We start from the raw sequence: 14,249 nt of genomic DNA, 5'->3' as shown, positions 1-14,249 counted from the left end.
TTGAGACCAACGAGAGCTTTCAATTCTGATGTAATCTCTCTTAATATGGAACCAGACACAAATGTATACAGAAAAGACTCAATTTTGGTAAGATTCCAGATTCACTGTTTTCTTTTTTAAGACTCAAGATATATCACTGGACTTAATGCCTAAAAAGAAAACCAATATATTCCTTTAAAAATCAACTATAGAACCAGTCTCTTATTTAATGAAAGATTATAAGAAATATTTTTCAGAGTAAACAGAAAACAAAAGTAAAAAGCTCTATTAAAATTAAATTTTTATCAAATAACAAGTCTAGTATTTAGTAATTCATTCAAAGGTCAATAAAATTTCTCTATGGAATTTATTCAAAATATCACTTCCCATATTTATATGCACATTTTCCCCCATTTGTATCCTAAGAGGTCTGCAAGTAAAGATGAGGTTTTTTTCTTTAGTAATTTGTCTTATTAAAAAATAAAAGGAAAGCTTAGGGCTTCCCTGGTGGCGCAGTGGTTGAGAGTCCACTTGCCGATGCAGGGGACACGGGTTCGTGCCCCGGTCCGGGAAGATCCCACATGCCGCGGAGCGGCTGGGCCCATGAGCCATGACCGCTGAGCCTGCGCGTCCGGAGCCTGTGCTCCGCAACGGGAGAGGCCACATCAGTGAGAGGCCTGCGTACCGCAAAAAAAAAAAAAAAAAAAAAGGAAAGCTTAGAAGCCAATGGAACAATTAAATTCAACCTATAAAGATATTAAAAGAAATCTGGTTTTAGAGCTTCATAAGTCGAAAACAAATGCAAAGACATAGCCAAAATCAATTACAATTGACCAACCATTTTTCACTGTATTGGTTACAAATGTATTCAGAGACATGTATATAAACATGTAAGTACAATCTCACTTACATGCTTAATCTCACTTCTGTACAATCTCATGTCCATTCCCTCCTTCCCTTCTCCACTAATTCTGCCTTTGCCCAAGCTCTTTTCATCCCTTGTTTAGACTGATGTGATACTTTTCAATTTGTTTAACCTTCCTCCATTTTTGGCTTATATCCAGTCTGTCTTCCATGCAGCCACAAGACTGGTCTCCCTCAAGTACAAATGTGACTTACTACTCCAGTGCACACTCAAAGTCTAAAACCTTAGCATGCCATAAGAGCACAGTAATTATCTCATTCAACCTCTGCCGGTTCATCTATCACTTTTCCCCTAAATGCACTCTCCAGGAATACGTAGCTCCTTACATTTCTTTCAGTTGCCTATAACATTCCAAATATTAATGCCTTATTTTCCCTGAAATCCCTTTCCCTAGGCTTCATTTATCTGGGAAATTCCTACTCGTTTAAAAAAAAGAAAACAAAACAACAACAACAGCTCAAACTTTTCTCTATGAAGGCTTTTCTCTCTCCACTCCTTATCTCCATTCAAGTAGGTCCAGGCACTATACTGTGTGTGTGTGTGTGTGTGTGTGTGTGTGTGTGTGTGTGTAATTATGGCACTTACTAAGTTACATTCCAATTGTTTATTTACATGTTGGTCTTTCATAGTAGTCAGTGAGTTCCTTGAAGACAGAAACCAAGTCTTATTATCTTTGATCTTTGATCACTGTTGTTTGGTATAAGACAGGTGATTAATAAATGCTTGTTGAATAAATGAAAGAGTAAATGACTGAAATGGTGGTAATTTTATGGATGAAATCTAGGACACTGAAAAGGATAACACATGATAGAAGACTGATAATCTACTTGTGGTAGGAAGCTTCTGCAGCCCCTAAAACAGTATTGTTTATTTCAAGGAGAGGAGCTAGGTATTCACATAAGTGAATTTTCCAAATAATTGAAGTTTAACCTTTCAAGTTGAATAAAAACTAATACAAATATTAAAATATAATTGGTAACATCTTTCTAAAAATGCATTACACATTTCCTTGCCTTTTAAGGAGAGTATATTGAACCAAATTTAACTTTTTTGATGACTCAGTGTCATCATTATGAAACTCAGTTACTGTTGAGGTAGGAGGATTGTCTGCTCCTCCACTAAATGGCTCCAGACTGTTAACCATTTGGTTCTTTGCTAATCTTCTTTCTCTCTCAACATTAGGATTTGATCTAGTGTCTTAAGCTGTTGTAATTGTACAAGCCTTCAGAATCAGGGAATCACAAAATCGTAAAACTTGAGAACTTAGAGGACTCTTAGAGATCATTTAATCTATCAATCTATCAAATTTTGTAGATATGAAAACTAAGCCCTAAGTAAGTGAGCATTCCTTTTCTGATTGATTGCTTTTAACCTTCTATTTTAATGGCTTTCAAACTGTGTTCTAAAGCTCATTCTACTCAACTTTAGCTGGGGCCATTATGTTCATCTTTCTCTAAAATGCTAAGGGCAAATTTAAGTTGAAAATATATACTATAGGACCCACATACTCTGAAGGAACTTAAAAATTAGGATATAACTGTTCAGTGTCAGAAGTGCAATGTATTTATTTTATTTCACAATAGAATGCATTCTTTTTTGTTATTTTTGTGTGTTCCACTGCTTTACTCATCAATCAAATCTCTATTATTTATTCAGCCTCCAATCAGTGAATAACAGGGCTATTCATTGATTAGTTTTTCTACCCCAGTTGTTAGAAATTTACAGAGCAAGGAAAGAAAAGCACATACACTTACTAAGTACTCATTCTTATGCAGATATGATCCTTTCCAAAACAAAACAAACAAACAAACAAAACCCTTAAGACAGATAACATTATCCTCATTGTATAGATGAGGAAACCAAGAGCAAGAAGTTCCACAATTTCCCCTAGGTCACATAGTTAGTAAGTGGTAGATGTAAACACAGATGCCTACTGCCACACAGTTGCTGCATTAAGGAATTCATAATCTATAAAAGGAGAAAGATACATATTCAACCAACTCTATAACAGTGTGAAAAAAGCAACCCTAGCCCTGTAGGAGCTCAGAAGAGGAAGTGACTGATTATACCTGAAAAGGTGAGAGGTTACACAGTGGCCTTTGAGGCAAATCTTATTAACAGTAAGAAAAATAGGCAGACGCCTGAGTGGAGGAGGTGCTGCTGTCGCCCCCATCCCCACCTCCACCCCGGAGCCTGGAGCCCAGAGCCCACCACTCTGCATGGAGCCCACCCGTGTCTCTGGTGCGTGTCCCTGTCCCTCCCTCCTCAGCCACCGGGGACACGGCAGGTTGAGCGAGACACTTTGTTGGCATCAGGCAAGCAGGATCACAACTCTTCTTTTCCAGTGAAATAATCCATTCATCAAGGGGAAACTGAATCAGAAAGACATCTTGCCAGCTATGTGGTTTGGAACAGATTAAGGGAGACACGGAAGGGATCTCCATTGACATCAGAAGCTGTGATATCAGGACCTCTTGCTCATCTTCAGCTAAGAGTTCAACCTACAGATGCTTTACAAGTCTTACAATTAAAATTACTCCTAGACAGACCTTCAAGATGACAGAGGAGTAATATGTGGAGATCACCTTCCTCCCCACAAATACATCAGAAATACATCTACATGTGCAACAACTCCTACAGAACACCTACTGAATGCTGGCAGAAGACCTCAGACTTCCCAAAAGGCAAGAAATTCCTCACGTACCTGGCCGTGTGGCTGACAGGGTCTTGCTGCTCTGGCCTGATGTCAGGCATGAGTCTCCGAGGTGGGAGAGCCGAGTTCAGGACACTGGTCCACCAGAGACCTCCCGGCCCCACGTAATATCAATCAGTAAGAGCTCTCCCAGAGATCTCCATCTCAACGCTAAGACCCAGATCCACTCAACGACCAGCAAGCACCAGTGCTGGACACCGTGTGCTAAAAAACTAGCAAGACAGAAACACAACCCCGCCCATTAGCAGAGAGGCTGCCAAAAATCATAAGTTCACAGACACCCCAAAACACACCACCGGACATGGTCCTGCCCAACAGAAAGACAAGAGCCAGCCTCATCCACCAGAACACAGGCACCAGTCCCCTCCACCAGGAAGCCTACACAACCCACTGAACCAATCGTACCCACTGAGGGCAGACACCAAAGACAACGGGAACTACGAACATGCAGCCTGAGAAAAGGAGACCCCAAACACAGTAAGTTAAGCAAAATGAAAAGACAGAAAAATACATAGCAGGTGAAGGAGCAAGGTAAAAACTCACCAGGCCAAACAAATGAAGAGGAAATAGGCAGTCTACCTGAAAAAGAATTCAGAGTAATGACAGTAAAGATGATCCAAAATCTTGGAAATAGAATGGAGAAAATACAAGAAATGTTTAACAAGGACCTAGAAGAACTAAAGAGCAAACATACAATGATGAACAACACAACAGATGAAATTAAAAATTCTCTAGAAGGAATCAATAGCAGAATAATTGAGGCAGAAGAACAGATAAGTGACCTGGAAGATAAAATAGTGGAAATAACTACTGCAGAGCAGAATAAAGAAAAAAGAATGAAAGGAATTGAGTACAGTCTCAGAGACCTCTGGGACAACATTAAATGCACCAACATTCGAATTATAGGGGTCCCAGAAGAAGAAGAGAAAAAGAAAGGGACAGAGAAAATATCTGAAGAGATTATAGTGGAAAACTTCCCTAACATGGGAAAGTCCAGGAAGCACAGACAGTCCCATACAGGATAAATCCAAGGAGAAACGCGTCAAGACACATATTACTCAAACTATCAAAAATTAAATACAAAGAAAAATATTGAAAGCAGCAAGGGAAAAGCAACAAATAACATACAACATAATCCCCATAAGGTTAACAGCTGATCTTTCAGCAGAAACTCTGCAAGCCAGAAGGGAGTGGCAGGACATATTTAAAGTGATGAAAGGGAAAAACCTACAACCAAGATTACTCTACCCAGCAAGGATCTCATTCAGATCTGACGGAGAAATTAAAACCTTTACAGACAAGCAAAAGCTAAGAGAATTCAGCACCACCAAACCAGCTTTACAACCAATGCTAAAGGAACTTCTCTAGGCAGGAAACACAAGAGAAGGGAAAGACCTACAATAACAAACCCAAAACAATTAAGAAAATGGGAATAGGAACATACAACTCGATAATTACCTTAAATGTAAATGGATTAAATGCTCCAACCAAAAGACATAGACTGGCTGAATGGACACAAAAACAAGACCCATATATATGCTGTCTACAAGAGACCCACTTCAGACCCAGGGACACATACAGACTGAAAGTGAGGGGATGGAAAAGATATTCCATGCAAATGGAAATCAAAAGAAAGCTGGAGTAGCAATTCTCATATCAGATAAAATAGACTTTAAAATAAAGACTATTACAAGAAACAAAGGAGGACACTACATAATGATCAAGGGATCAATCCAAGAACAAGATATAACAATTGTAAATACTTATGCACCCAACATACGAGCACCTCAATACATAAGGCAAATGCTAACAGCCATAAAAGGGGAAATCAACAGTAACACAATCATAGTAGGGGACTTTAACACCCCACTTTTATCAATGGATAGATCAACCAAAATGAAAGTAAATAAGGAAACACAAGCTTTAAATGACACATTAAACAAGATGGATTTAATTGATATTTATAGGACATTCCATACAAAAACAACAGAATACACTTTCTTCTCAAGTGCTCATGAAACAGTCTCCAGGATAGATCATAACTTGGGTTACAAATCAAGCCTTGGTAAATTTAAGAAAACTGAAATCATATCAAGTATCTTTTCCGACCACAACACTATGAGACTAGATATCAATTACAGGAAAAAAACTGTAAAAAATACAAATACATGTAGGCTAAACAATATGCTACTAAATAACCAAGAGGTCAGTGAAGAAATCAAAGAGGAAATCAAAAAATACCTGGAAACAAATGACAATGAAAACGCGATGACCCAAAACCTATGGGATGCAGCAAAAGCAGCTCTAAGAGGGAAGTTTATAGCAATACAATCCTACCTCAAGAAACAAGAAACATCTCAAATAAACAACCTAACCTTACACCTAAAGCAATTAGAGAAAGAAGAACAAAAAAACCTCAAAGTTAGCAGAAGGAAAGAAATCATAAAGATCAGAAATAAATGAAAAAGAAATGAAGGAAATGACAGCAAACATCAATGAAACTAAAAGCTGGTTCTTTGAGAAGTTAAACAAAATTGATAAACCATTAGCCAGACTCATCAAGAAAAAAAGGGAGAAGACTCAAATCAATAGAATTAGAAATGAAAAAGGAGAAGTAACAACTGACACAGCAGAAATACAAAGGGTCATGAGCAATTACTACTAGCAACTATATGCCAATAAAATGGACAACCTGGAAGAAATGGACAAATTCTTAGAAATGCACAACCTTCCGAGACTGAACCAGGAAGAAATAGAAAATATAAACAGACCAATCACAAGCACTGAAATTGAAACCATGATTAAAAATCTTCCAAAAAACAAAAGCCCAGGACCAGAGGGCTTCACAGGAGAATTCTATCAAACATTTAGAGAGAAACTAACACCTATCCTTCTCAAACTCTTCCAAAATATAGCAGAGGGAGGAACACTCCCAAACTCATTCTATGAGGCTACCATTGCCCTGATACCAAAACCAGACAAAGATGTCACAAAGAAAGAAAGCTATAGGCCAATATCACTGATGAACATAGATGCAAAAATCCTAAACAAAATACTAGCAAACAGAATCCAACAGCACATTAAAAGGATCATACACCATGATCAAGTGGGGTTTATCCCAGGAATGCAAGGAGTTTTCAATATATGCAAATCAATCAATGTGAAACACCACATTAACAAATTGAAGGATAAAAACCATATGATCATCTCAATAGATGCAGAAAAAGCTTTTGACAAAATTCAACACCGATTTATGATAAAAACTCTCCAGAAAGCAGGCATAGAGGGAACTTACCTCAACATAATAAGGCCATATATGACAAACCCACAGCCAACATCATTCTCAATGGTGAAAAACTGAAACCATTTCCACTAAGATCAGGAACAAGACAAAGTTGTCCACATTCACCCCTATTATTCAACATAGTTTTGGAAGTTTTAGCCACAGCAATCAGAGAAGAAAAAGAAATAAAAGGAATACAAATTGGAAAAGAAGAAGTAAAACTGTCACTGTTTGCAGATGACATGATACTATACATAAAGAATCCTAAAGATGCTACCAGAAAACTACTAGAGCTAATCAATGAATTTGGTAAAGTAGCAGGTACAAAATTAATGCACAGAAATCGTGCATATACACTAATGATGAAAAATCTGAAAGAGAAATTAAGGAAACACTCCCATTTACCACTGAAACAAAAAGAATAAAATACCTAGGAATAAACCTAAGGAGACAAAAGACCTGCATGCAGAAAACTATAAGACACTGATGAAAGAAATTAAAGATGATACAAACAGATGGAGAGATATACCATGTTCTTCGAATGGAATAATAAACATTGTGAAAATGACTCTACTACCCAAAGCAATCTACAGATTCAGTGCAATCCCTATCAAACTACCAATGGCATTTTTCACAGAACTAGAACAAAAAAGTTCACAATTTGTATGGAAACACAAAAGACCCCGAATAGCCAAAGCAATCTTGAGAAAGAAAAACGGAGCTGGAGGAATCAGGGTCCCTGACTTCAGATTATACTACAAAGCTACAGGAATCCAGACAGTATGGTACTGGCAGAAAAACAGAAATACAGATTAATGGAACAGGATAGAAAGCCCAGAGATAAACCCATGCACATATGGTCGCCCTATCTTTGATAAAGGAGGCAAGAATATACAATGGAGAAAAGACAGCCTCTTCAATAAGTGGTGCTGGGAAAACGTGACAGCTAGGTGGAAAAGAATGAAATTAGAACACTCCCTAACACCATACACAAAAATAAACTCAAAATGGATTAAAGTCCTAAATGTAAGGCCAGACACTATAACACTCTTAGAGGAAAACATAGGCAGAACACTCTATGACATAAATCACAGCAAGATCCTTTTTGGCCCATCTCCTAGAGAAATGGAAATAAAAATAAACAAATGGGACCCAATGAAACTTAAAAGCTTTTGCACAGCAAAGGAAAACATAAGGCGAAAAGACAACCCTCAGAATGGGAGGAAATATTTGCAAATAAAGCAACTGACAAAGGATTAATCTCCAAAATATACAAGCCGCTCAAGCAGCTCAATATCAAGAAAACAAACAACCCAATCCAAAAATGGGTAGAACACCTAAATAGACATTTCTCCAAAGAAGATATATAGATCGCCAACAAACACATGAAAGGATGCTCAGCATCACTAATCTTTAGAGAACTGCAAATCAAAACTACAATGAGGTATCACCTCACACCGGTCAGAATGGCCATCATCAAAAAATCTACAAACAGGGCTTCCCTGGTGGCACAGTGGTTGAGAGTCCGCCTGCCGATGCAGGGGACACGGGTTCGTGCCCCAGTCCGGGAAGATCCCACATGCCGCAGAGCGGCTGGGCCCGTGACCCATGGCTGCTAAGCCTGCGCGTCCAGAGCCTGTGCTCCGCAACGGGAGAGGCCACAACAGTGAGGGGCCTGTGTACCGCCAAAAAATAAAAAAATAAAAATCTACAAACAATAAATGCTGTAGAGGGTGTGGAGAAAAGGGAACCCTCCTACACTGTTGGTGGGAATGTAAATTGATACAGCCACTATGGAGAACAGTATGGAGGTTGCTTAAAAATCTAAAAACAGAACTACCATATGACCCATCAATCCCACTACTGAGCATATACCCTAAGAAAACCATAATTCAAAAAGAGTCATGTACCACAATGTTCATTGCAGCACTATTTACAATAGCCAGGACATGGAAGCAACCTAAGTGTCCATTGACAGATGAATGGATAAAGAAGGTGTGGCACATATATACAATGGAATATTACTCGGCCATAAAAAGAAACGAAACTGAGTTATTTGTAGTGAGGTGGATGGACCTAGAGTCTGTCATACAGAGTGAAGTAAGTCAGAAAGAGAAAAACAAATACCGTATGCTAACACATATATATGGAATTAAGGAAAAAAAAGAAAATATGGTTTGATGAACCTAGGGGTAGGACAGAAATAACGATGCAGACGTACAGAATGGACTTGAGGACGGGGGAGGGGGAAGGGTAAGCTGGGACGAAGTGAGAGAGTGGCATGGACATATATACACTACCAAATGTAAAATAGATAGCTAGTGGGAAGCAGCTGCATAGCACAGGGAGATCAGATTGGTGCTTTGTGACCACCTAGAGGGGTGGGATAGGGAGGGTGGGAGGGAGATGCAAGACGGAGGGGTCGGGATATATGTATATGTATAGCTGATTCACTTTGTTATACAGCAGAAACTAACACAACAATGTACAGCAATTATACTCCAATAAAGATGTTTAAAAAAAAGAGTAATAAAAATAATAGCAAAAACTTTTATAGGAATTAGTACAGGTAGGCACATGTCATCTCATTGATAACTTCACAATAACCTTATTATTTCTCCCTCTACAAAGGGAATGGAGGCACAGGTAGGTCAGAGTAACATACCCAAGGAATGAGTAACCATTTTCCAGGGACACGCCCTCTTCAAGGGGAAGCTGGTGAAGGCAAAGATGAGGGAGGAGAATTGTATGGACAGACTGAGACTACAGAGACACTTTCTAGCAATGGAATGGGGCTTTCAAAACAAACTTGGTAAGGGGGCATCACACAGGTTTTGCTGAGAAAGGATAAGCCAAGAAAAGGCTAAGAAGAGAAAAGAATGGTATAGGGAGGGTAAGCGTGACCTTACCTAAAGTGTGACCTTAGCAAAAAGTGTAAAATAAAAATCTACACATTGTATGGAGATTGTGAGACTCGAGGTTGAAGGAGACGAGCCCAAAGGGTGTAGAGGAAGATCATGAACGGAGGCAGCCCGGGACAGCTTCCACTGAGCCCTGGGCGTGACGTCACGCCAGCAGCACCTCCTTGGTGCTCCTTGGTGCAGAAGGAGGGAGCGACTGCAAGGGGACTGTCCTGCCATGGCAGGCATGGCTGCTGGTGGCTGCTCTGGCCACCGCAGATTCTATTCCTGAGTATACCTCACCTAAATAAGGCTTCAACAATGGAAAGCTAAGACTTCAATCATCTTTGTCTTAGATTTTTAAAATAACACCCTTTTCTTGAAAATGGAAACTTCTTGGTACCTCTTCTCCCTAATTTCCCGAATTTGAGTGAAATCTAAAGGTTACTTTAAATATAAGGTTCATCTGATCAAGAGCATCTGGGAGTCTCTACAGTAAGTCTATTTTTATTTCATATTTAGCAGTAGTAAAAAGTGTACTAAGAGTAGATGGCACCAAGGAGCTGCCATTTTTCACACCTACAACCAGCATTCTTGTTTCCTCTTGCAAATGTCACAGTAAAAGAGCCAAAACTCCAAAGTTCTGTTTTCCCAAAGTCACTTAAAAATTATGTCTTGAGTGCTTCTGAGTTGTGACAGACCACCCCCACTTCTATCTACACCCCAACAGTCTGAAAATGGGACTGCCAGATGATGGATAAGGAATGGGTATCCGTTCTGAACGAGGAATGGGGGGCTTAAATGTACTGCTACTAAAGTTAATACAATTGATACATCATGCAGGGTGAGCTCTTTTCAGAGAGTTCTCACTATTCCAGGGAATGGTCCTGCTTGGTTGGGCTCTGAAGGTAGTCAGAGTTCACGCCCTAACAGGAGGCCAAATGGGGTTGCCAGCCTTTAGAAAACTCGGTGCCTGAGTGGGGAGTGAGGGGAAGTTAAGAAATGACCAGCAGCTGGGCAGGGCAGGACAGCCCATGGGAGGGGGCACCTCTCTGCTTCCACCTGCAAGCTGAGGTCATGGATGCTCGGAAACCAGCTTCTGGTCCAGCGCTTGGAAGCTTAAAGGCTCACCTGGTTCAGACAGTGGTGGGTTCAGTATCAAACTGTCTTGACTGCTGGTGCCTATTTCCTGTTGCTGTGCTCCCACCTCACAGAAAAACATATCCCCACTTGACCTTTTCATTTCATCTTATCTTGTTTTCTTCAGGGCGTGTTCCCTTTTTGCCTTATTTACTATCTGTGGTCAATGTTTCCTTCTTCCTCAGCAGCTTTAGTCCATACCTGTCTCATTTCTCTGTATCCATTCCTGTTTCCCTCTCAGTTACTCATCTCCTCCCCCAAATTCTTTTTCCAGTCATGGCAAACTTCTAGAAAAAGGAGTCTGCACTTCGTAAATCCTTCACAGTCTCACCTCAGGCTAATACAAAATGATTTCAAACCCTGTGCTTTAAGACAGTACCTACACCGTGTTCACAAAGATCACTCACACGCTCCTAATTGCTACAGCTGATGACTTCCCAGTAGTCTGTCTTGATTACCCCTTTCCCCTTAAAACACTCCCCCTTCCAAGTCTTTTCACTTTCCTCTCCACATCTGGCCACTCTTTCTCCATCTCTTCCCCTCATACCGTCAACGCGGAGGATCCCACGATTCTGTCAGCATTTCTCTCCTCACTCCAGTATGCATTCTTTCTCCTTGCTTCAGCTACAGCTTGTGTGCCAGTGATTCCCAGACTTGTATAACACTGACCCTGACCTCTTGCTTCTGAACTAAAGGAGGTACTTCTACCTCTTTCTTTTGGGTATCTTATGAGACCCCCAAATTCAACAGTCAGAGCTAGGCTCTCCTCACACTCAGTCAAACGTGGTGCCTCCCTTTTCCTCATCACATGGTCATCAAGTTCTGGTGATTGTAATTCCAAATGTCTTTCTGATGCACCCCTCCGTGAGCTACTTCCATTACCTCTACTCTCGCCTAGGCCCTCAAACTGCTTTAACGGGACAAGAAGATGGTTAATAGAAGGAGCTTTGGGAATCAGACTAGCTGGATTCTGGGTTTTTTTCACTTAAAGACTTCAGATGGAGTCTTTAAGACTCAGTTTTCTCACTTGTCAAGTGGGGCCAGAATTTAGAACTATTATAAGAAATTTGGTGATCTAACCAAAATGTTATTCACAATGGTTGGCCCATGGTAGCCACTCAAAAATGTTATGTTTTGCACTCAGTACTCTCCTTATTTCCTCCCATCTCTGAGCTGGAGCTCCTGCCTTTAGCCCATCTCTCCTCTCCAGTACACATTCAACTCTCACACCAATTACTTTCTAAATCAGAGATCTATTCATGTCAGTCTTTCGTTCAAAAAAAAAAAAAAAAACTTTTCACAAGTTTTCATTGCCCATATGACAAAGACCATCTCCTTAGTTTGGCATTTTTGACCCTTTAGAAATCTAACCCCAAGCTACCTTTCCAGCTTACAGATTCACCACTCCTTATTATATAACCTATTACCTAATGTACCTTACATTGTCAAGCTTTGTTTCTTTATCGCAGCCACCCCATCTTCAAGGTCTTCCTCCCTTTCATTTCTAGCTGATGAAGTCATACTTATATTTGCATAAGCATCTGTTTCCCCCAATAAAGTCTAATTCCTTGGAAGCAAAGAACCTGCCTTATTATTCTGACACATTGCATTCATTGATACATTCATTCACCAAACATTTTTAAACTGAGAACCAGGCACTGTGTGAAGTGCTAGGGATCCAAAGCCAAAGAAGATATAGTCCACACCATTAACCAGTAGACAGTCTGGTTGGGAAGATGGGCATACAAACAATTCCAGTAGAGGGTGACAGGTGAGAGGATAGAGCAGTGGCTCTCGATCCTGGTCGTATATTAGAATCCCTGGAATCAATTTTTTAATCAATTTAAAGGAATGCTAATGCCTAGGTTCAACCACCCAAAATTCTAATTTAATTGGTCTGTGATGCGTTTTTTTAAAAGCTCTTCTGGTATAGTTACGATAGTGAGGGTTGCAAACCTCTGAGAAAGAGCTCTATACACAACATGGGAGATACACCTTATAGCTGGCACTTTTGGTTGTTCCACAAATTCTGCCCCCTTCTGTACAACCTTCCTCCACATGATTTAGGAGACACTGCCTTATCCCCATCTCAGAGGTAGATTCTAATTGCTCTTTCTTGTGATTGGTTTAGGTGTAGGCAAGGACACCTGAGGGGAGGCTGGCTGTGGGAAGTTGGGAAAAGGTTTCCTAATCTGAAGAAAAATATACCAGGAGAGATAGGTTTCTTTCTGCCTTTGGACACTGCCGTGCCTGGCTGTGACATCTGGAACCACAGCAACCACACTGTATCCATGAGGGGAGCCACCGGGAGGTAAAACTGAGATCTAGAAAGGAGCGGCATTCTTGATGACGCCGTCAAGTCATTGTATCAAACTACCCTACTATTGGTCCACCTGTGCATTTTTGGATGTGTGAAATAATAAATTTCCTAACTGTTTATGCTATTTTGAGTCAGTTTTCTGTTGACCTGAAGCAGATGGTATCCTAACTGATATACAAATAAACCAAACTTGAAGATCAAGGAAAGCAGTCCAGAGAAGGTGATAATCAGAGGGGAGTCTTCAGCAAGGCAGTCAAGAAGCAGGAGAAACAAATAAATAGGCATGGATATAAAAGCATAAGATATTCATAGAACTTCCTATAGTTCAGAATGGCTACTGCAAATAATACAAGTATGGAGATGAAGCTGGAGAGGAGGGAGTCTGGGGCAAGAACTTGAGGAGGCCTGTATGCTGTGAACTAGATTAAATATGGCCACAAAACCGTTGCCACTTCTTCTATCAAGAAGCGGAGTCTGGGCTTCCCTGGTGGCACAGTGGTTGAGAGTCCGCCTGCCAATGCAGGGGACACGGGTTCGTGCCCCGGTCCGGGAAGATCCCACGTGCCGCGGAGCGGCTGGGCCCGTGAGCCATGGCCGCTGAGCCTGCGCGTCCGGAGCCTGTGCTCCGCAACGGGAGAGGCCGCAGCAGTGAGAGGCCCGCGTACCGCAAAGTCTATTTCAATACCCCATGAATCTGGCTGGCTTCATGACTTGCTTCGACCAATAGAACATGTCAAGAGGGATGTGACGTGAGTTCCAGAGCCAAGGCCTGGCTCTCTTTAAACGCTGTCCTGAGGCTGCCATATTGGAAGGAAGGCAATCTAGCCTGCTGGCAGATGAGAGGCCAGGTGGAGAACGGAGATGCCTCAGCTGAGCCAGCACCAAGTGCTGGGCATGTGCGGGAGGGTCCATGCCCTCGTGGACCACGCAGCTAGTCCAGCCATCATGTGAAGAACCAGCAGATGAACTTCCCAGCCAACCCACAGGAT

The 14,249-nt window shown here is 40.9% G+C and overlaps 1 protein-coding gene across 2 annotated transcripts in view; it reads right to left on the bottom strand.

Moving 5' to 3' along the window:
- Positions 1-14,249, bottom strand: part of KCNMB4 (potassium calcium-activated channel subfamily M regulatory beta subunit 4) — a 63,463-nt gene that overhangs the window by 22,046 nt on the left and 27,168 nt on the right. The window contains exon 3 of one of the 2 annotated variants that reach the window (XM_089921014.1): positions 1-14,249. This exon is cut by the window's left edge and continues 21,519 nt beyond it. The exons of the other annotated variant lie outside the window; for it this stretch is intronic. Within the exon in view, the coding sequence (XP_089777140.1) occupies positions 14,204-14,249 (46 nt within the window). The 3' untranslated portion in view covers positions 1-14,203. 2 annotated transcript variants of the gene reach the window in all.

This window comes from Delphinapterus leucas, chromosome 11, assembly GCF_059928025.1.
Source record: "Delphinapterus leucas isolate spDelLeu-1000000601 "Yukka" chromosome 11, BTC_Dleu_Yukka2, whole genome shotgun sequence".
NCBI lineage: Eukaryota > Metazoa > Chordata > Mammalia > Artiodactyla > Monodontidae > Delphinapterus > Delphinapterus leucas.
The sequence above is the reverse complement of the archived record's forward strand: the minus strand, read 5'-3'. Positions and strand labels throughout refer to the sequence as shown.